This window comes from Macaca mulatta, chromosome 14, assembly GCF_049350105.2.
Source record: "Macaca mulatta isolate MMU2019108-1 chromosome 14, T2T-MMU8v2.0, whole genome shotgun sequence".
Taxonomy (NCBI): Eukaryota; Metazoa; Chordata; class Mammalia; order Primates; family Cercopithecidae; genus Macaca; species Macaca mulatta.
This window is the reverse complement of record NC_133419.1, coordinates 15,978,142-16,001,349: the sequence shown is the minus strand read 5'-3', so window position 1 is coordinate 16,001,349 and position 23,208 is coordinate 15,978,142. Positions and strand designations below refer to the sequence as shown.

At 48.9% G+C, this 23,208-nt stretch overlaps 1 protein-coding gene across 2 annotated transcripts; it reads right to left on the bottom strand.

Annotated features, from left to right (window-relative positions):
* Positions 1-1,592: 1,592 nt before the first annotated feature.
* Positions 1,593-22,848, bottom strand: SLC43A3 (solute carrier family 43 member 3). 2 transcript variants are annotated; one of them, XM_015114161.3, is made up of 14 exons: positions 22,678-22,848; positions 21,834-21,899; positions 21,233-21,598; positions 20,783-20,912; positions 19,229-19,275; positions 16,543-16,619; positions 16,207-16,299; positions 13,054-13,193; positions 11,868-11,965; positions 10,224-10,397; positions 9,906-10,022; positions 4,615-4,801; positions 3,853-3,976; positions 1,593-2,563 (listed from the first exon to the last, which is right to left on the bottom strand). In XM_015114161.3, exons 3-14 carry the CDS (start codon positions 21,414-21,416, stop codon positions 2,459-2,461), a joined length of 1,476 nt encoding a protein of 491 aa, XP_014969647.2. In that variant the 5' UTR covers positions 21,417-21,598; positions 21,834-21,899; positions 22,678-22,848; the 3' UTR covers positions 1,593-2,458. The 2 variants fall into 2 exon arrangements, with proteins under 2 accessions (XP_014969647.2, XP_001102854.2); XM_001102854.5 differs by lacking the exon at positions 22,678-22,848 and adding an exon at positions 22,311-22,671.
* Positions 22,849-23,208: the final 360 nt, after the last annotated feature.

Genomic DNA, 23,208 nt, shown 5'->3' with positions numbered 1-23,208 from the left:
ACAGAGCTGATAAAGTAAGTGACAGAGCTGAGATTTCCAGAAGGGTTTTTTTCCACTGCACCACACTGCACCTCCCCTACCCCCATGTGTTTTTTCTGGCTCCTTCTAATTGGTTCTGAGGCCAAAACAAGAATCCACTCATTCAGTGATCATTCATTCAACAAGAATTAGCTGACACCATGTGGATGGTAAGCACAGATTAATTAGAGCCAGGTGAGACCAGACCTTGCCTCCTGGAGTTTGCTGCCCAAGCAAGGGGTGGGAGGGTCATGATGTGGAGGCAGATGCCAGTCACCAGGAAGGGTGTAACCAAGTGCCAGGGACTCAGACATGCTGGAAAGCCTGAGTAATGATTGTTGGAGAAGATGACATTTTGAGCAGGATCCCAGCAGACCAGATGGATTTCACAAGCTGAGGCAGGGTGAGCCGCCCACACAGAGGAACTGGTGCACACACAGACCCAGAGACCGGGAATCTTGGTCCACGGGGATGGGTTCTGCCCCTCTGTTGGTAGGAGGTAAAGAGGGCAGGGGAGAGGTTGAGATCACACTAGTGACAGCCTTGAATGTCAGGCTAGCATCTGGGTTTTTGTCCTGTGGGCAGTGGGGAGCTGCTGAAAGCTTTTGAGCAGGGTAACAAGACCAAATTCATCCATTAGATTTAGATGCTGCTCACAGACACCACTAGCACTCTGGTGTCCACCCTCAGACCCAGGCTCTTGGGCCCCTGGAAAGTATACCCCGATGCCTACAGGAAGAAGGAAGAGCTGGGCTTCAGACCCTTCTGCATCTTTATAGCCCCAGCACCCAGGACAGGGCCTGACACGTGGCAGGTCCTTGATAAACATTTATTGAATGAATGGATGGATGCACCTGCCTGCCAGCCCCCTGCCTTCCACCCCCATCCCCGCGCCTCCCACCGTTCTTCCCTAATCCCTCTGCTAACAAGGTGGGAATGAGACAGCTGGTGTGCCCCAGATTCTCCCATCCCACCCACCTGCCATCTCTCCTCCTGCACCCTCAACTTCTCCCTCTTTGCCTCCGTCCTCCCCGAGGGTCATGAGTAAACACAGGAGCAAACCCTCATGTGCTCCCACCACGTGCTAGGCAGTCGAAATGACTTTACACTCTCACCATCACCGTCAGAGATAAAAATGATTACCTGTACTTTGCAAGTGGGGAACTAGTGTCTCAGACTGGTTAAGGGGCTTGCCCAGCTGCTGAGGGGCAGAGTTGAAACTCAAACTAGGACTTTCTGATTCCATCCAGTGCTCTAGCTGGGGATGTGGAGTGAGGGGTAGGGTTCTGCTGAAGGTTAAGGATGTGGAGAGGAAGAGGAAGCAGAGGGGTTCCTGGAGGAGGAAGTCTCTGGGCCCATGTGCCAGGACCAGCGGGGTGAATCATAGACAGGGTTCTCGCCCCACCTCTGGGTCCAGCTGCCACACTAGGATGTGTAGCCAGATTCCCTACGCTCTTCTCATGCCAGGGTAGGGCCTCCTCAGAAACACACACATACACACACATATACACATACACACACACACACACACACACACACCCCAGCCCCAAAGCCTAGAGAGATGCAAACAGTAGTTGCCTTAGACACAGAAGTTTTATTTTTCTATAAAATTATTCCCCAGAGAAATTTTCTTTTAAATGCCCAAAGTAAATAACTTATATCCCTTCTTGAAGAGGAAAACATCCCCAAAGATAGTTTGTCAGAAATCCTTCGGTCAAGCAGGTCAGCTGGCTCCCATGGCCCTTGCAGTGGCCTGACTCTGTCACTGTCCCTAAAACCTTCTAGGACATCTGCTCCAGGAAGAACCTTCAACACCAAAACTCATCTCAATTTTACAGATGGGAAAAGTGATTCTGAGACCAGACCAGGGTCAGGCCAAGGTCATCCAGCATCAGTGGCTGGGCTGAGACTGGGCCCAGGCAACCCTGTCTGCTCCTCTTTTTCCCAGAGCTGTGAGTTCTGTAGCCAAGGCTGCACTCTTGAGGGAGAGCTGGGAAGTATAGCTGAGGCCAGGACAACCTCACTCTTCACCTGAAAATTTAACCCGTGGCAGAGGATCTAGGCACACATGGGCTTCAGAGCCAAACAGGCATAAAGAAGTAGATGACACACTTCCTCCCCCGTGTCATCTCCCCTGGAGTCACCAAGGCTAAGTGCAAGGAGACACTCCTGTTTTGAAATAAAGAAGTTCCACATGCCTTTGCTTTGAGTCTGTGCAATATCAATCTGCTTGGCAACTGAGATTCTTTTCTTGCTGCTCAAACGTCCTTGTTAACAGTTAAATATGTCTTTGCGTGTGTGTGTGTGTGTGTGTGTGTGTGTGTGTGTGTGTGTGTGTGTGTGTTTGCTGGGATAGGCAGTCTTTTGGGACACGAGGTCCTCAAAGGTGGAGAAAGATGAACAAAACCATCCTCAGGGCTGAAAAGTGAGGGCTTCTGAACTATGCAATTGCAGAGGGAGTTTCTTTCCAAGTGCGGCATTCCCGGTATACCAGAAAGGGGTGGACGAATGTCAGAAGAATGGCAAGCATGAACATCACATTTACCTGCAGGGAGAGCAGAAGTGAGGTGAAATCCAGGAATTCTGAACAACAGAACTGTTGCTCAATGAAGGAAGCACTGATCCATTCCATGACCAATGAAGGGACCAGAAGTCTACCGAGTTTATATTCTACTTTTCACCCAGACACTATGGTGCCCTGGAGGAAGGATTTTCAGTTACTTTTCATTTTGCACTACGGGGTGGGGAAGGGGAGGAATATTAAGCCCATTTCACAGGTAAAGAAACAGACGCCTAGCGAGCATTCAATGTCATGTTCACGGTCACATGTGAAGCTGGTAGAGGCACCAGCTAGAATACATATCTGATTACTTGGTCATCTGATGTCACAATCAAGTCATTCGCCTCAGATTTCAAGTTTAGTCTTTTGGCCATGCACAGTGGTTGACGCCTGTAATCACAGCAATTTGGAAGGCAGAGGCGGGTGGATCGCTTGAGGCTGGGAATTCAAAACCAGCCCAGGCAACATAGCGAAACCCCAGTGTCTATCAAAAAAATAAAAAATAAAATAAAATAAAAAGCTGGGCATGGTGGCACATGCCTGCAGTGTCAGCTACTCAGGAGGCTGAGATAAGAGGATCACTTGAGCCCAGGAGATCGAGGCTGCAGTGAGCCGAGATTGTGCCACTGCACTCCAGCCTGGGTGACAAAGCAAGACCCTGTCCCCAAAACAAAAACAAAAAACATTTAGTCTTTCTTTTCTCCAATGATGGACTTAAACTCCTATTCTACAATTTGCTGCTCTTTTTTAAAAAAATGAGGCAAATAAGAGCTGTGCCGTGGTCAAAATACAGAATTCAAGGTTGAAAGGCTTTTGCTTCTTAGCCAGTGCCTCTGAACACATAAGTAACCTCTTTGAGCCTCAGTTTCTGCAAAGAGCAGGAGAGTCATGCCCACTTCCTAGAGCAGGACCTCAGAGCATCCCTCCAAGTGTAAGGACACAGGGGTGAAAGCACAGAGCTCCTGTCCCTGGGGCCAACTGTGGAAACCCTGCGTGGGCCTAGGGGAGAGGCCAGGGTGGGCCCACACTCACCACAGGCAGGCAACACCTTTGAGGTCTCAGGATTTTGCTTGAAGTTTTGTGAGAATTTCCACCCTAGTCCAGAATGTCTGTTTCCTCACACACAAAAATACTTTTGCCCCAAATATTTGAATAACACACTCTTTGGGAAGCTGCGCCACGCTACATACCCAGGCCATCACAACCAGATTTGGGGCAGCCAAGGCCTAAGGCCAAGGCCTCCTGCCAGGGATGCCCATCCTCCCAGTACTCACGTAAAATGGGTCATTCTGAAGGGGGCCTTTGATGAGCGTGAAGATGGGGAACTGGAGCAGAGACACCACAGCTGACAAGGCCATCACCAGCCCAAAGAGCTTGCCAAAGTGCTCCGAAGGGAACCTGGGGAGAGAAACCAGAGGAGTTCCCGTGAGCTTCAGGGACCCTCCCTCCAAGCAGGAGCCTGGCTTCAGGGGCCTCTGTCAGCTGCTTGTTCCCAGCTCCCCTGTCCTAGGCCTGCCCTCCACCCACACCTGTCTGGCCTTTCCCTCTTCACCTCTGCTCAGACATTTGACCCACAGAACCCAGAGAAGGCACATGCGGGGCCCTGGACAAACAGAGAGGACCCTCATGCAGGCTACACCAGGGAAGAAAAGACAGGCATGTAAATGGATAGCACGCCAGACAATGCACGTACTAGCAAAGGAAGTAAGACTAGAGTACTAAGGACACAAAGAAGGGAAGACACTTCTCCATCTCTTCCCTGGAGAACTGGAACAGAAGTGGGCCTCAGAGGATGAATACAAGTTCACCAAGTAGAAAACAGAGGGAGAGGGCACCGCAGATGTAAAGGCTCAAGTGCATGAATGTTCTATCCTTCCCACCGCCTCTGGTCTCACCCCCTCCACACCTGCCCCCAAACCCAGTCTCCCGCACCTGACTGCTTCCAGGCCCAGCCTCACATCCCAACTTATTTACCTCCAGCTTCTCTTTGCCCCAGTGTGTCCCATTGCATAAGAGCCCGCCCCAAGGCCACTTACGCAATGGTGAGGAAGGCCGCGTTGCTCCCATAGAGGAAGGAGCGGCTGATCACTTGCAGGATGAAGGTGAGATACTGGAGAGGGAGGACGGGGACTGAGGCACAGAGGGCGAAGCCCAGGCACAGCAGGGATGTCAGGGCCAGCGAAGGCACCGTCGAGCAGAGAGCCACTGCCAAGGTGGAGGAACCTGGGCGAACAGAGAGGAAAAAGAGGGTCTCTGTAGGCCAACCCAACAGAAGTCAGGGAAGGGCCAAGGAAGACTGGAAAAGGGGGAGGAGCCACTATCCATTCACTGCCCCAACAGAAACCTGGGAGTCATCCTCGAATCCCTTCCCCACAGGCCCCACCTCAAATTCATCAATGATGCTGATCATTCACCTCCTACATACCATTCAAATGTGCCCACTCCTCTGCAACCCCACTGACTTGTCCTAGCTTTAAACCACCATTAACTCAGTCATGGATTACTGCAATGCCCTCCTTACAGGCTACACACATCTGCCCCTCCCCGCCCTGAACATGTGGCCAGATCCTCTTTGTAACACTACTGGTAATAGCAAAAGGCTGGAAACAATCCAAATAGCCGTCAGTACGGGAACGCTGCAGCAACTAGGTTGCAGCCATATAATGGAGACCCAGGCAGTGGTTAAAAGGCATGAGGAGAGGTCCCTGCTACACAGCACCCTCAGGATAGAGCTACACCAAAAAAAAAAAACAAAACAAAACAACCCTGCGGAATAGTGTGTACAGTATACTACCTTTTATCTAAAAGAGAGGGAGACGTATTGACATGGTTTGGCTGTGTCCCCACCCAAATCTCACCTTGAATTGCATCTCCCAGAATTCCTACCTATTATGGGTGGGACCTGGGTTGGGGAGGTAATTGAATCATGGGGGCCAGTCTTTCCCATGCTATTGTTGTGATAGTGAATAAAGCTCACGAGATCTGATGGGTTTATCAGGGGTTCCTGCTTTTGATTCTTCCTCATTTTATCTCGCCACCACCATGTAAGAAGTGCCTTTCACCTCCTGCCATGATTCTGAGGCCTCCCCAGCTATGTGGAACTGTAAGTCCAATTAAACCTCCTTTTCTTCGCAGTCTCAGATATGTCTTTAGCAGCAGCATGAAAACTAATACATGTATATACACCTACGCAATGTTTATATTAAAAAACATAAAAATGGTTACCTAAAGAAGACGAAAAGGGGTACAAGAAACAGAGAGGGAAACTAAACTTTTTTTTTTTTTTTTTTTTTTTGAGACGGAGTCTCGCTCTGTCCCCCAGGCTGGAGTGCAGTGGCCGGATCTCAGCTCACTGCAAGCTCCACCTCCCGGGTTCACGCCATTCTCCTGCCTCAGCCTCCCGAGTAGCTGGGACTACAGGCGCCCGCCACCGCTCCCGGCTAATTTTTGTATTTTTTTAGTAGAGACGGGGTTTCACGTGTTAGCCAGGATGGTCTCGATCTCCTGACCTCGTGATCCACCCACCTCGGCCTCCCAAAGTGCTGGGATTACAGGCTTGAGCCACCGCGCCCGGCCAACTAAACTTTTTTGAATATATCTTGTTTCACAGTTTTAGCTTTGGGAAAATGTAAATGTCTGATATGTAAATGTTTTACAAATACAATTAAATAATAATAGGAAGAAAACAAGTAAAACAATCTAAAAAATCGGAAACAAAATAAAATAAAATGAAACCAATGAACATAACTCTATACCAAGCTGGTAATCCTTAAAATACAGTAATTTGGCCCAGTGTGGTGGCTCACACCTACAATCCCAACACTTTGGGAGGTCAGGGCAAGCTTGAGCCCAGGAGGTCGACATTAGCCTGGGCAACACAGACCCTTTCTCTACAAAAAAAAAAAAAAAAAAAATTAAATTAGCCAGACATGGTAATGCATGCCTGTAGTCCAAGCTACTTGGGAGGCTGAAGGGAGAGGATCACTTGAGCCGAGGAGGTTGAGGCTGCAGTGAGTCGTGATCGTACCACAGTACTACAGCCTGGGCAACAGAGTGAGACCTCATCCCTAAAAATAAAAAAGAAAATATGGCAACTTGACTGTACATCTCTCATGGGATATATCCTAAGGATGAGAAAGGAATAAGAAAGGACAGAAAAAAGGAAAGAAAGAAGTAGCAACAGTATTTAGCAATTGTACTGTTATCAAGTAACATCAATATTGCTAAAACCAGTAATTATATTTAAAATACTATATATGTGTATGTACGTGTATATATGCATATGTTAGGAACCAAGATTATCAGAGGAAGAGAAAGGGCTGCAAATGTAAAATCAAGGAAATAAAAATTCGAATAAAAATATCAGTATTAAGTATTTATGATATTTTTCTTATCAAAAATTATATACATGTTAACTCTATCCAAAGCACAAAAGCAGTGACAATGCAGGAGCAATAAGAAACCTCGGCATCCAGACTGTAGCCTCTAAATACCATTTCCAATTAAAGAAACCCAGGGTTAGTTGGGAAAAAACGACGATTTCAGGTCTGGGGCAGGAAACACACCTAGTGAAATGGACCTGAACATTTAATTGTGCTAGAAAGTAAGGATACTGTCTAGAAATCATATGATTTTGTCTAAAAGACACAGATTCTGGCTTGGTAAAGTTTTCAACGGCCAAAGGTGAGACAATTTGAGCATCAAGAAGAATCATGACAGAACAGATTGAAACATGTCAAATATATTTTAAAATGAAATTTTATTTAAAAAAAATTAGTAGCCATGTCTGGAGGTCACTAGGGTACCAATTCATTATTTCGGACTGGTAAATAAACATGTAAACCAAGCATTTATTTCTAGGTAACAAAATAGTAAAGAATGTTTTTCTTTCTAAAAGAATTCTAGTGATTAAAAGCAGAAGATAGAAATAGAAAATCATCCTTTTGGCCAGGAGCAGTGGCTGTAATCTCAGCACTTTGGGAGGCCGAGGCGGGTGGATCACCTGAGGTCAGGAGTTCGAGACCAGCGTGGCCAACATGGTGAAACCCCATCTCTATTAAAAATACAAAAATTGGGCCGGGCGCGGTGGCTCAAGCCTGTAATCCCAGCACTTTGGGAGGCCGAGACGGGTGGATCACGAGGTCAGGAGATCGAGACCATTCTGGCTAACATGGTGAAACCCCAGTCTCTACTAAAAAATACAAAAATCTAGCCGGGTGAGGTGGTGGGCGCCTGTAGTCCCAGCTACTCGGGAGGCTGAGGCCGGAGAATGGCGTGAACCCAGGAGGCGGAGCTTGCAATGAGCTGAGATCCGGCCACTGCACTCCAGCCTGGGCAACAGAGCGAGACTCCGTCTCAAAAAAAAAAAGACAAAAAAAAAAAAAAAATTAGCCAGGTGGTGGGTGCCTGTAAAGCCAGCTACTCGGGAGGCGGAGGCAGGAGAATCGCTTGAACCTGGAAGGCGGAGGTTGCAGTAGGCCAAGATTGTGCCACTGCACTCCAGCCTGGGCAACAGAGTGAGACTCTGTCTCAAAAAAGAAGAAAGAAAAGAAAATCATCCTTTTGTAATCCTAATAAAATAATGGGCCTAGGCATTGATCATTAATGGCTGCTAAAATCACTAAGTATATGGTTGATGGGAAACTTTACAGCGGATGGATCAGACTGGCAATGTCTAAACCAGTTGATCAATCTTAACACAGCAACAAGACAACAGACACCAGGGCCTGCTGATGGGAGACCAGAGGAAACCCACAGCTCTACCTCTGAGTTATTCATGCAAAAAAAAAAAAAAAACAAAACCCAAACAATTAAACTGCGTTTCCTCCAAGTTTCTAATCCCACTGTTTACAGGAAATACCCAAGGAAAGGAATACTTTTAAATAACACATTAAAACAATGCCAAATCCAAAATATGGGGAAATGGCCCAGTTTCTTCAACAAATAAATAAGAAAAGCGGGGAGGACTCTTCTAGATTTTAAAAGCTATAGAAGACACAGCAACCAAATACACTGCATGGACCAGGCATGGATCCTAATTTGAACAAACCAAATGTAAAAAGATGTATTTGAAATGATTGAAGGAATTTGAACAGTGACTGCACAGTAGGTGATATGAGAAATTATTGGTTTTTTTAGGTGTGGCCATGATTTTATGGGGATGTTTAAGTAAAAGAGGCCTTATATGTTAGAGAAACATTTATGGGTATAGAGAAATATTTACAGATGAAATGATATGATGTCTAAGATTTGCTTTGAAAACTCTAGCAGGTGTGGGAGAAGCAGGTGCATGGGGTGGGAGAAGGGATAGATGAAATAAGTATGTAAAATGTTGGTCTACTTTTGTCCCTCCTGCCCCAGCAGGTTAAAATACCTCAGCATATCTCTACTCCTCCAACCATGTCCAAGGACCAGGCCAAAACTCCCTGATGTGGTAAACAGCCTGACCCCTTCTTACCTCTCTCTCTCCAGCCACTTCCCTAAGATTCCCCAGGGCTCTGTGTCCTAGCCAGCCTGATTCACCTGCCCAGATCCCTCAGTGTTTCACTCTGTCATTCACCATTTCGACCCCATTGTGCTCCTGGGCCACTCTCCAAGGCCCCACTTCTTCATCTCCTCCCTTCTTACTCATCCTTCAGGTCTTGGTTTAGATGCCACCTCCTCCAGGAAGCCTTCCCTGGCACCAATCCCATCCTCACCCAGAATAGATTATGTGCCCTTCTTTGTGCCCCCATAGCCCCCTGTGGGCTTGCTTCATGGATTGTAACTGCCTATCTGCCTTTCTCCACCCTCTAGACTGAGAACACCTTGAGAAAAAGAACACATCTGTCTTGTCTGCTGTTGAATTCCTGGTATCTGGCACCATGGCTGACACATAACTGTCACTCAGTGACTAGTGTTTTAATGAATCAATGAGTGTAACCAGACAGGGTTAAGAACACAAAAGAAGACTGAGCATGGTGCTTCACGCCTGTAATCCCAGCACTTTGGGAGGCTGAGGTGGGCAGATCACCTGAGGTCAGAAGTTCAAGACCAGCCTGACATGGTGAAACCCCATCTCTACTAAAAAGACAAAAATTAGTAGGGGATGGTGGCACACGCCTGTAATCCCAGCTACTCGGGGAGCTGAGACAGGAGAATCTCTTGAACCCAGGAGGTGCAGCCTGCAGTGATCCAAGATCACACCACTGCACTCCAACCTGGGCAACAGAGTGAGACCCTATCTCAAAAAAAAAAAAAGAGAGAAAGAGAGAGAGAAGACGTCATGGGGTAAATGAAGACTCCCTTTCTGGTTCTCTGACCAGCCCTGCCCTCCCCCGCATCTCACCTGTCTTTCTTGCTTCCTTCTGGTACTTCTGTTTAAGCCGGTCCATGAGCAGGCCATTCCAGGGAGCACACAGCACTCCGAACTGAGTGAAGGCAAAGGCATTTGTGTAGGTGCTGACTACAGAGGGAAGAGAGAGGTTGGTTGATGAGAAGTTTCCAAAACTCCCTTCCAGGCAGGGACTCTCCCACCTTGCTCTTGTCTGCACGTCCCTCCTCCCCACACCATCAGACCCTCCTCTGGTGTGTACAGCCCTGCTGGGAGGCTCTGTGTTCCCAGCTGGGATGTGCAGATGGGCTACCTCCCAGCCCCACCACATACCTCGTGCCACGTCCCCACCGGCCATGTTGGTCAGCAAGGAGTTGAGAGTGCCAATGAAGAGGTAGTGCCACAACTGTATCACAGACAGCCACACCAGGTGCCAGGCAAAGCGCCGAGACAAAGCGTAGCTCCAGAAGGAGCGGGGTTCCTGCTTCTGCCCTTTCCCTGGGGTCTCTAACGGGGAGAGGAGGATCTGGGCGTGAATTGCGAGGAAAGTGGACAGGTAGGATGGGGAGGGTGGAGGCTTCAGTGGAACATTTCAGGTCCAGGCCCACCTTCTACCCTTGGCTCCCATAACTCACCCGGCATGCTCTGCGCCTGCCTCAGACTCACACATCCCCACCTCCCTGCTTTGTCATGCTGGCCCTACCACCTTGGATGACCCTCTGTGTTCTTCTCTATTGAAATCCGATCTGTCTCTCACAGCCTGGTCAATGACACTTCTTGCAGTAATACCTTCCTGATCTTTCTCAGCCAGAAAGGTGAAAGGAATGACAAGGAGAGGAGAAAGTCAGAAGGAAGACGAGGATGAGCGTGGACACTCTGTTCTAACCTGCTCCTCAGTGCCTCCCTTTCTTTTGGTACCAGTATCCTGAGTTTCCTTAGGAAATCTTCCTCTACCTTAATCTTCATGATCCAGATGGCACCGTGAATTCAGGGTTCTGTTCCTCTCTCAAGGTTAACCAATGAGATGGTTCCTCCTAACAAGGCAGACCGGCCGTAAGTTTAGATTAGGACGGACCTAATCTAAAATAGGTCCTACATCCTGGCAAGTTCAATTTCCTCCCTTGATTTTGGAAGCTTCCCAGAACCCTATTCTTCTTTCTTTAAAACAAATAAATAAATATGTGTTTTGGATCCAACTGTCAGATGGTAAAAAAAAAAAAATCAATTTTATTGTGTATATTTAAGATATACAACATGAGGTCATAGGATACATATAGCTACTAAGATGGTTACTATAGTAAAGCAAATTAACATACCCATCATCTCACATTTCTACCTGTTTTGTGGCAAGAGCAGTTAAAATCTACTTGTTTAGCAAAGTCCCAGACACAATGCAATTTGATGACCTAGAGTCTTCATGCTGTGCATTAGATCTCTAGGCCTGTTCCTCCTGCTCATCTGCTCCTTCATGTCCTTCAGCCTGCATCTCCCATCTCCTCTCCCACCCCGTTCTTATTTCTACTGTAGCTAGCTGCGGTTTGTGATGTGTGTAATCAAAGACTCAGAACAGAGAGGAAGGAAAGGAAGCAGTGATAGAGTTGGGACAATAAGAGAGGACAGACCCAGGAGACCTGGAGAAATGGGGACATTGCACCAGACTTAGTGCAATGGCATCACAGAAGAGGGCAGAACCGAGGAGTTGGGGGAAGGGAGGGCAACCCATGGAAGGCAGGCTGGAAGTAGGGGAAAGTGAAGGGATGTGAAAGAGAGAAAAGAGGGACAGAAAAGAGACAAAAGCCCTGCCCCCTCTCTGGACCCTCCATTAAGTGAGGGGGTTGGAAAGATGCCTAAGGTCCTTTCTCTGTCCTGCCTTTCCTGATTCAGGGCCTCTGGGGGAGCTCTGGAGGTGAGGGGCCAGGAAAGGCACAAGGAGAGACTCAGGTCTGGAGGAGAGAGAGATTAGTCAGCAGGGCTCACCTTCCTTTGCTGAAAGGACCTCCTTTGACTGTAGCTCCCCGTTTTCATGCTCAGCTGTTTCCTTCTCTTTCTTCATGGTGCCATTCCCAGAGCACAGGCTATGGAAACAAAAGCCCCACCAGCAAGGCCAAGGACTGTGAGCTGAACCTGAGACTCAGACTGGAGGGAACAGTATAGTGAATCCCACATTTCACCGCACTTTGGAATCACCTTTTAGCCACCCTGACGCCCAGGCTGCAGACCAGACCAATTACATCAGTATGTCTGGAGGTGAAAGTCAGGCTTCCTTTTCTAAGATCTCTATGTGAATCTAGTGACTCTAATATGCCGCAAAGTTTGGGAACCACTGGAAGTATGAAAAGAGCAGGGCAGGCCAGAGTTCAAATCCCAGCTCTGCCTCTTCCTAGCAAAAGAAAGATGGCTCAGACTTAACCCTTCTGAGCCTCATTTTTCTCATTTAGAAAATGGAGATAAGGATATCTGAGAGGATTATTGTGAGGATGAAATCAGAGAGCACATGGGGTCTGACAAATAGTAAGTGAGCAGCAAAGGAGCACCCTTCCTCTACTCCTTGTGGCAACTGACTGCAAAAATGATCACATGTTTTCACCTCCTCTGTATTTACCCCCATTTGAATGAGACTTTGCAGCTCTATTTCCCCATGCCCTGAATCTGGGCCAGCCTCGTGAACTGCTTCAGCCAAAAGAATGCAGCAGAAGCGGTTGTGCCAATTCCAAGCCTAAACCTCAAGAACACTTGTGCGTTTCTGCGCTCTTTCAGAACCCTGAAATCACAGTGTGAATGAGCCCACGCTGGCTTGCTGGAGGATGACAGCCACGTGACCCAGGCATCCCTGTCACTCCAAACCTATGTGAATGAGGCCATCCTAGCATAGTCAGCCCCCTTGTAACCCTCCAAATGATCAGATGCATGAATGAGCCCTGTCAAAATCATCTACATCTGACCCTGATCAGTAGAACTAGCCAGCTACCCACAGACTTGTGAAAAATGATAAATGCCGAACGTTTTAGGCTGCTGAGTTTTGAGATCATTTGTTATGCAGCAATAGCTAACAGATGCACTGCTCCAGTCCTCCTCCTCTCCTGTGACAGGTTTGCTTTGCCCTGTCCATCCCACCCTAGGGCCAATGAGGGGCTCTGGCCCACAATCGCCAGATAGTCCTTACCCGTAGCTGTAGTTGGGGGGCAGTGGGTATGGGATGTGCCCCCGGGGCATCAGGAGGAAAGTGCGTGCTACATGCCAGGTACTGCAGACAGAGAGGAAGATGAAGGAGGCCTTGAGGCTGATGCCCTTTTCATAAAGAAGCTGCAGAAGGAGGAGGAAAAAGTCAGTGTCACACCATGTTCACAGCAGCACTATTCACAATAGCCAAAGGATGGAAGCAACCTAAAGGTCCATCAGCAGATGAACAGCTAAACATAATGTGATCTATACACACAGTGGAATATTATTCAGCCTTTAAAAAGGAAGGAGGCCACCATGCTGGCTCACACCTATAATCCCAGCACTTTGGGAGGCAGGAGGACCACGCGAGCCCAGTTCAAGACCAGCCTGGACAACATCACCCCTTCTCTACTGGGTGTGGTGGCACACACCTGCAGTCCCAGCTACTCAGGAGGCTGAGTGGTAGGATTACTTGAGCCCATAAGTTTGAGGCTGCAGTGAGCCATCACTGGGCCACTGCACCCCAGCCTGGACAATGAAGCATGACCTTGTCTCCAAAAAAAATAAAATAAAAAGGAAAGAAATTGACATACACTACAACATGGATGAACTTTAAGAGCACTATGCAGGGCTGAGCTCAGTGGTTCCTGCCTGTAATTCTAGTGCTTCAGAAGACCAAGACAGGAGGATTGCTTGAGTCCAGGAGCTTGAGACCAGCCTGGGTAACAGCAAGACCTCATCTCTACTAAAAATAAATAGATAAATTAGCTGGGCGTGGTGGTGCATGCCTGTAATTCCAGCTACTCGGGAGGCTGAGGTGAGAGGGTGTGATTACATGATTACATGATTACATGCCTGTAATCCCAGTACTTTGGGAGGCTGAGGCAGGCAGATCACTTAAGGCCAGGAGTTCCAGACCAGCCTGGCCAACATGGTGAAACCCCATCTCTACTGAAAATACAAAAATTAGCAGTGCATGGTGGCACGCACCTGTAATCCCAGCTACTCGGCTGATTGAGGCAGAAGAATTGCTTGAAGCCAGGAGGCAGAGGTTGCAGTGAGCCAAGATCCTGCCACCGCACTCCAGCCTGGGCAACAGAGCGAGACTCTGTCTCAAAAAAAAAAAAAAAAAAAAGGTTAAGATAGTAATATTTATGTTATGCATGTTTTATCACACACAAAAAAACATCAGCAGAAGAGGCAGGAGCTGGAACCCTGTTTTCTAAGGAGTCCGAGTACAAACCATCACCTACCATCCTGGAAGCTGATTAGGGATACCTGGTACACATATGGCACCACTCCAAGACACACCCGGCAGTAGAGGAGTCCTCATATGACCCTTCCCCACAGCCGGTGGAGCCAGTGCCTTTCTTCCCCCAACAACAGCAAAGGCCTTTTGTTCAAAGGAAATTTTACACAAAAATTCAACTTACAAAACACATCAATGGGGAGCTTGCCAGTCATCTCCCTCTTTATTCTCCTTGGTGACTGGCATGACATCAAAGAGAATCCCTAAGTTCCTCGATGCTCAGTTTGAAACCACTGACCTAGCCCAACCTCCTCCCATTTTACAGAGAGTGACATTGAGGTCCAGAGAGGTGCAGTAAATTGCTCAATGAATTGTCAGAGTAAGCAGCAGCAAAGTCAGATTAAACTAAGAATTCCCACTCCTGCTGCCTTTCCCCTTCCAACTCTAGACAGACAGGAGAGAGGTTGGGCATGGTGGTTCATGCCTGTAATTTCAGCACTTTGGGAGGTCAAGGAAGGTGGATTACTTGAGGTCAAGAGTTCAATACCAGCCTGGCCAACATGGCGAAACCCCATCTCTACTAAAAATACAAAAATAAGCCAAGTGTGGTGGCAAGCCTATGGTCCCAGTGACTCAGGAGGCTGAGGCAGGAGAATTGCTTGAGCCCACTAGACAGAGGCTGCAGTGAGCCAAGATCCCACCAATGCACTCTAGCCTGGGAGACAAAGTGAGACTCCATCTCAAAAAAAAAAAAAAAAAAAAGAGGAAAGAAGGGGAGGCATACCCAGGGGAAGGAGGAAGAGCCTGGAAAGTGGCTCTTGTGCCAGGAGTAGAAAGGCTTGAGTGCCCCAGGGACTCAGTCTCTGTATGACTCTCCAAACCTCCAAAGCTTATAGGACTAAGCTAGACTCATGTCTGGGTAGTGACTGCCAGAGATCCTCTTCTCTGCCCCCATAACCGACATGGAATGCCAACTGCCTCTGGCCTAACACTAAGCCCAGAGAGAAGTCCCAGGTTGGGTGGCTTGAGGTCCACACTCTTCCCTTCCTTTCACTCAGCCATCTGTGGCGTGCCGGCTTTAGTACTCCAGCTTGTTGTCTCATAATTGAAGCATGGTTGCCACAGCCCCAGCTATCACATCCTCACACCGCAACATTCAATGAGGAAGACTTCATTTGTACTCTGCTTTCACCCTCCGTCAGGGAAGAAAAGCCCCTTGAGTCTTCTAATATACACACCCCCTTTATCTCATTAAAAAGGACTGGATCCTATGCTGACCTCCATCCATCACTAGCAAGGGGTAAACGGATTGCCGTGGTTGGCTTTGATCAATCAGGATTCATCCCCTGGGCTAAGCAGGTCACTGCCCAGATAAAACCATTCGCAATGAATAAGGCAGAATGGTTGTTGATTGACCTCTAATAGCCTTGGCAACAGTTCATCCCCTGAAACCTCAACATCAGCCATTGGGACAGCTGGACAAGCCTCCGTGTCTGCCCCTGCTGTACCCACTAGCCACTTGCCACCTTCTTGTCCAAATTAGAAGCTCACAGCAGCAAACACCCCACTCTGAAGGGCCCCCAGCCTCTGCCCAACATTGGCCCAAGCACATCATGACCACTGCCACAAAAGCTTGGGCAAGGCTGAAGAAGGGGCTTAGCGGTTACAAGCTCAGGCTCTAGAACCAACAAGCCTGGGTTTGAGTTCCAGTATCATGGCTACTAGCGGCAGAACCTTCATTGTTAAAAGCTTTTTAACCTCGGAGACTCAAATGCTTCGTCTGTAAAATGGGGGCAACATAGTACATACCTCACCGAGTTGATGGAGAGAAATAATGCAAGGTTCACAAGACAAGCGCCTGGCATATACAAGTGCTCAATGAATGTAGGCTGTTGCTATATTTACCTTAATAATAAGGAAGACTGCCGAGGAAGAGTCAAATGCTCCATTGTAGAGAGTGATGATGGTCGAACGGTGTTGGCCAAATAGGTTCCCAATCTGCGGATGATAGGACCAGCCTGGATCACGTATTTATTCATGAAACAGATATTTCCTGAGGATCCAGCATGTGGCAGGCCCTCCTTATACCCAAAGTCACCTTCTACCGCTACAGCTTCCACCTCAGCTTGAGCCAACCCCATCTGAGGCAGCCAATTATAGAAAAGGGTCTTACCTTCCCTCCACCTTCCCTCCACCTTCCCTCCACCCTGCCAAGTGCCTGGGATTAGGGAAGACTCCCACCTGCAGGTTGGTGATGAGAAACAGGATTCCCCCAATGGTGAGCATTGGCATGGCCAGGAAGAGCAGCACAGCTGAGCCTGGACCATCAAAGTCAGAAGCAGGATGGCGTCATAGTGCAACCCAAACATGGAGCCCCAACCTCTGCTCCCACCTGCTCCAAATTCCCAACAATCCTAGTGTCCAGGCCCCAGTTCGAGCCAGCATTCCAGCGTCCTTCAAGGGTTTTTAGGATATTGGCCAAGGTTTCCCCAGATATCTCTGTGGAAGTCTCCTGAGCCACCTTCTTCCCAGCCAAAGTGGGTCCTCAGTCTGTGGCAGGCCAGGAAGTTTACAGACAGAGGCAGAGCTCTAAGTGAAGCCACCTGTCTCTTCCCTCAGTAAACCACAAGCTGCCTCTCCTTTTCATCCTTGACACTCTAGGAAAAGAGGACCCTGGACTCAGGTGCCAGGCTCAACCCTCAAGCCCGTCCCCTAATTCATGGCATTGGCCTTGAGCCTCAGTCATCTTATCTGTTTAATGGGAACAACAGTTCCTGCTCTTCCGGCTTAGGTGCTACGAGAACTGAGTGAGAAAAGGACAATGGTCTTTTCTTTGTTCACTAAACTCTGAGCACTTCCTTGGTGCCAGGCAGTGTGCTTGGCCCTGGAAATACAGGATGAATAAAAGATACTCCTTGCGCTTAAAGAGACTGACATGCAAACAAATGGTTATAACAGGTCTGGTAAGTGTGAGACCACAGCAGAAAAGCTCAAGAGCTGGGGGAGGGGAACCCTTGACAAATTATTCCTCCCCAAACCAGACTTCTGCCCACCATTATTCTGGCCATAACCTATGCCTGTCTTATTATTTGCTAAAATGTTTTAAGTTGACTCACTCTTATCCCAAAAAAAAAATCTATTTTTAAAGGACACTTTATTTCACTACTGTAGATGAAAACACTGGCATTGCTTGTCATGAATAGGAAGTAACCGTAAAAATAAATGCAATGAAAGGAAAACAATGTTATTCAATTGTAGCTGGATGCATTTGCCCTTAGAATGTTCAAAGCCTAAGACCTGCTCTTTCCATCAGTGTTAAAATCACACTGGCCCCACATCAAGACATTCTTTCATGAAATCAGAAGGACTGAAAGAGACATAAAAAGGGAATAGCTGTTCTGTCAGGTGATTTGATGTTTGTTAGTGTAGTTGATGTAGTATGCGTGTGCCCCTAACATCCTCTTAACTACCGTGCTATACCTTAAGAAGCACTGCCAAGAGCCAATTTTAGAGTATTCACACAATTTACCATTCAATTTCTGTCATTATAAAATGTACATCTCTCCTATTGCTAAAGGTTGGAGGCTTCTTTCACAATACAGTCCTTGTGGGCTCAATGCTTTTTTCAAAACCGAAAATCCCTCTACTGTGGAGGAAGAGGAAGATTGTTGCTCAGACAATTTGCAAGCACGAGTCAAATACTACCCAGCCACCACCTCCACATCCAGTCGCTTAAAAATCATTTACAGGCTTTTAGAGTAGATGATGCTGGTTTGATAAGGAGAGTGGTTTGAAACAATTGGTTTGAGGTGCCAGGCCATCTCATGAGATCTGTGTGGGCAAAGACACTCAGTCTCTGCGTTTGCCCAGCATGAGTGCAGACAATCTCATGATGCTGTTGGGCTTTAGCATAGCTTACACACACAAGAGTAATGTACTCTTCTTTCCTAAACCAAAAATTGAGCCACAGGTCTGACACTAGGGAGGAACCTCGGGAGGCATCTCGTGGCCACCATAACCAAGGCAATGAGAGAAAGAAGAGTCAGGGATCAGGAGGCCTGCATACCAGGCCCACCTCCCACTCGCTTTCTCTGTGGCCATGAACGTGTCTTTGCAAAGGGTCCCTTTGTGACCTCAGTTTCTCCTCTGTGTAATCGGTGGAAGGATGGTGGAGAACAAACCAGATTGGAATTCCGGACTTACAGACTGGTAAAATTTGAAAAAAAGATTTTGAGTACAATAGGGTTGTCAACTTTTACCCTGCTAAGTAAGGATATTTTCAAAATGGTCATTCATGTAATCATTTCATTAAAAAGAAAGAGAACATTTTAACACATATAAGATGTAAAAGTTTTTCATTGTTTTGTTTTTTAGGGTTTGTTTGTTGATAGAGTCTCACTTTGTCACCCAGGCTGGAGTGCAGTGGTGTGATCTTGGCTCACTGCAACCTCTGCCTCCTGGGTTCAAGCAATTCTCCTGCCTCATCCTCCTGAGTAGCTGGGATTACAGGCGTGCACCACCGCCCAGCTAATTTTTGTATTTTTTTTTTTAGTAGAGAAGGTATTTCACCATGTTGGCCAGGCTGGTCTCGAACTCCTGACCTCAGATGATCCACCCACCTCAGCCTTCCAAAGTGCTGGGATTTCAGGAGTGAGCCACTGCGCCCTGCCAGATGTAAAGTTTTGAATAAATTCTACTCTATAAAGTAATCCCTCTCCATTGTCCTTGCTTTTCACATTTTCTCAATAGACTAAACTGTTTTCACAGATCAGCAATAACTCAAGATCCTTCCAGGATTCTTTCAAGCTACAGATCTCTGAATAACCACGTGGTCTGTATGTCTTGCCTATAGCTCTCTGCTCACACCTGCCCCAGCCACCAGGTGCCCCTGAGCTTGCATCCCTCCCACCCACCTGACAGCACTCACCTGCAGAGGTGAAGGCTATGATGAGTGTGGCGGTGGTGTAGAAAAATCTGAAACACAGACCAGGAAAAGGAGAATATTGTCAAGAAAGGAGAAACCTGGGAGACAAACGTGATTCTGCTCACCCAGCCCACAAGTGTAGGACTTGACCGCACCCTCAGCCTGGGATGCAACGGGCACTGATGCCTCTGAGCCCCAGGCTCAAAACCAGGTGAGAAGCCGCGATGAGACTGAGATGTGGTCCTGACCTCATGGACAGTGCATTTTGCTCATTCTGAGGCCCAACGCTAGCATAGGCAGCCTTGGACAAGGAGCTCAGCTGATGACGTGGTTGGCTTGGGACTTAGCCAGGACAGAGTGGGCAAAGCCAAGATCCTCCCACCTGGAAGCCCCAACAGCCCAACCCCTTGGAGAAAGAGGTTAGTGCCTGGTCTGCAAATCAAGACCTTGAGTTCTAACTCCTCCTCACTCTGTGACCTTGGGCAAGGCGCTGTCCTTCTCTGGGCCTCAGGAGCCTTTTCTATAAAAAGAAATGATTGGACTGACTAGCTCAGAGTGCTATGATTTCAGGATTACAGTCCCAAGGTTATAAGGCTCCCTTAGCATTTAGGGGTCTTGTAAGGCATGGAGTCAAAAAAAAAAAAAAAAAAAAAAAGCAATGTCCTAAGGCTCGAGAAGAGGGAGGGGACAAAGGAAGGGGAGGAAAGGGGAGGTAGCAGGGAGCCAAGGACCAAGAAGGACTGAGATACAGTCATTCTGCATCCAAAGGCTTAAAATGTAAGGGACTGGCTTTACTCTCTGGCTATGTCCAGAAAGGCAGGCCCAGCTAGCCCTCCCGTTCCTCTCTCTGACAGCTGATCTCACATGTGCCTCCCTGGGAGCACCTGCTCTGAGCTGTATCAGTCCCCAGCAGGGCGCTGATTATCGCTGAGGCTGCCCACAGAGCACGAGATTAGGATGCAGCAACGCACTGTGTGTGTGAGATCACGTCCCGAACCTTCTGACTCATCTGCACAGGAAACCCCCACTGCCTCCCCTCCAGTCAGAAAGGACCTGAAATTCCACCAGTGGCAATACCAAGGAAACTTCCTATTAGCTAAGCCCCTGGGGAGTGATGGGGGAGGGAGGCGGTGAGGAGGATGAGGATGAAGCCTGAGCAACCTGGATGTGAGGCTGTGCAGGGGATGAGGACAAGGATCGTTGGGGTGAAGGAAGAGAAGAGCAATTTTAGTTTTTGCTAATTTTGTAACCTGGCTCTAAGCCAGCCCTTACAGGAAGTCAGCCTGGCCTCCGGCTCAGTTCAGCAAGTGATAGGGAAGCCACATTCAGGCGGAGCAGGGAAAGAGGTAAGGAAATGGAAGCGGGGCTGTGGTGAAGTGGGGAGTCTACAAATTCCCGCTGCCTGGGGCTGTTCCTAACAGCCGCTGGGAGCTAGCTGCAGGTGTGGTGCCTGGCAGGGCGGCCGGGCCATCTGACCTGGATTTCACTCCAAGCTGGGCTGCAGCCTGAAGGATTCCTATCGCCCACCTTTGCCTGGGCTGGGCCTTTCGGACTTACATGGCTATGAGGCGTGCCACGGTGGTCTTGAACCGGTCAAAGATGTAGCCAGTGGGGAATGTCATGAAGTTGTTCATGAAGGACCCCAGGGTGAAGATGAGTGAGAACCTCTCATCCTGGGCTTTGCAGTCTGGAGAAGAAAAAAGGTTTCCCATGCATCCCAGCCTTCCTGCCAAATGAGCACACAGCCTGGGCTCCCCCCTCCACCTCGGACAGCTCATCAGTCAGAAGCTCGTCCCTTCAGCTCAGTTGAAATGTGGCTGCCCCTAATTATCCCTCAGGAGCTGGTGCCTCCCTTCCAGGCACTTCCCAGACCAAGTGGGCTGAGGGCTGCTGAGCCTTCCTCTCATCATAGAAAGAGGGGTGGGCAGGGGGCAGAGTCCTTCCTGCTCCTTGCCACCACCTGGGAGCCAGACTTAACTTCCTTAGAAAAGTCATCCCTGCCCTTACCGGCCTGCCCTGTGGCATTGCCAATCGGCCCAGCATCTTGTCCACACAGCTCCTTAAAGTAATCCTCATTCTTGAAGACAAACACTAGTGAAGGCCAGCCAAAGAGGACGCCAGCAAAGCCCAGGCATTCCAGCAGCCCCGTCAGCAGTGTGGCCACGTGCAGGGGCAGGCCCTGGCCCGCCATGAGCAGAGGTGGAGTGGATCTTCAAATCCCACTTTGTCCTCCTGGACGGATCACAGGCGCTGTAAGCCTGGCGTTTGAGCACTTGGAAAATTCCTCTGGCAAGCCAAGCCCTTCCCTTCCCGTAGCTCTCTGGTTCTGTTTCAGGCCTGGGCAAAAACCGTCAGCGGGTGATTCTCTGGATCCTGTAAAATAAAGACAGAGGCTGCTGGAAGAGGAGGCCTGCGGGAAAGGCAAAGGTGGACTAGAGTTATTTGTGGGGTGCATTAAGAGGCAGGGTGATCATGGCCGCTGGCAGCAAATATGGGGAATAGATACTCCAATACACTATCTTAGGCACTGCATTTGAGTAACCACGTGGTAAGTAGAGAGGCAGATCTTAATTGCCACCTGGAGTCACAGGTGAGATAAACGACTTACCCAATAGCTCCCCGGCAGCAGGTGGAGAAGCGGAGGCTCCTGCGCTCGAATTCTGAATACCGTCCACTAAAATAATGACAGCAACTCAAGCAGGTACAGGGGCAGGGAGGCCCTACACAGAAGACACACACTCCCGCTGCCAACTTGGTGTTGTTATCTTCAGTTTATTGACAATGAAACAAAACCTCCCGCAGATTTCAGGAACTTGCCCAAGATCACAGGGCTAGTTTAGTCACGAGGCAGGCCATTCTACTGCCAGAAATACCCCAGCTCCCATGACCCTCGCCTAGGACTCGCAAACATGGTCCCCGCTGCCCTGCCTCGCATCAACTTCTACCAGGAAAGCCTCGGGGGGCCGCTCCCCGCCAGCCTCCGCACCCCGCTCCAGCCTGCGGCCGGCCCTCCCCGCAGAGGAGCCCGAGGGGCCAGCCCGGGCTCGGAGCCCCAAGGCCCCCGAAAGGGGACCCCTCGCCCTACCCGCGTGCTCCGCGCCGGGGCTCTCCGCGCCCTTTCGTTCGCATTCGCGCCTCTCGCCGCCCCTCCCAGTCCCCTGCTCGCCTCCGCCCCTGCCTGCCCTCCCGGAAGGGGTTGGGGCAGGCCTCCCATTCTCCATCACTTCCTTCTTCTTTTTCCTTGCTCACAGCCTCCCGCGCCTTTTTTTACCTCTCCCTTTTGAAACTTCTCCCTCTAGGATCCCCTATAACCCCAGCGGTGTCTTTCCCTCCCTCCTCACTGCCTTTCAGCCTCCCAGCCCCCTTGCCTCTGCCTCCCCTAACCAAGTTAGTTGAATGCTGTTACACGCTCAGGCCCACCTAGGAAAAATGTCACCCACTCACCCACTTACCCAGAGGACACGCAGACAGCACATGCGGGCATAGGGACACACACACTCTCTCTATTTGTGCATTTTGCCTTGACCGCTGGGTGGGCAGGGAACATATTTTTCCTATTTGCTCACCACCTCAACCCTCTCTCCCAGTTTCACACTCCCACAGCTGCCAAAAACATCCCAACCACAGAATCAGGCAGCCAAGAACCAGGACTGAGGGCTTTTCAGAAACCACCGCCTGGAGGACTGCCCCATCTTTTCGCTCCCGAAGACCCCTTAGATGACTCCCGGCCTCACCCCCACCCCCAGGTTCTGAAAGAACCTTCCCAGCAGACTGCATTGATTAACTATTCATTCATTGCCCCATTTTTTATTAATCAAAGACATATATAATTGCCCATCGGAGCTTGTGATCAGCGTGAGGTAGCCAGTCTAAGCAGCTGCCTTACCATCCCTCCAGTCCAGAGCACGTGAGCTGATGTCTTCTTTGGCCTGAGTGGCTGTTCCCTTGTCAAAAGCTCAGTTTGGGGGAGAGCTTCTTGCATA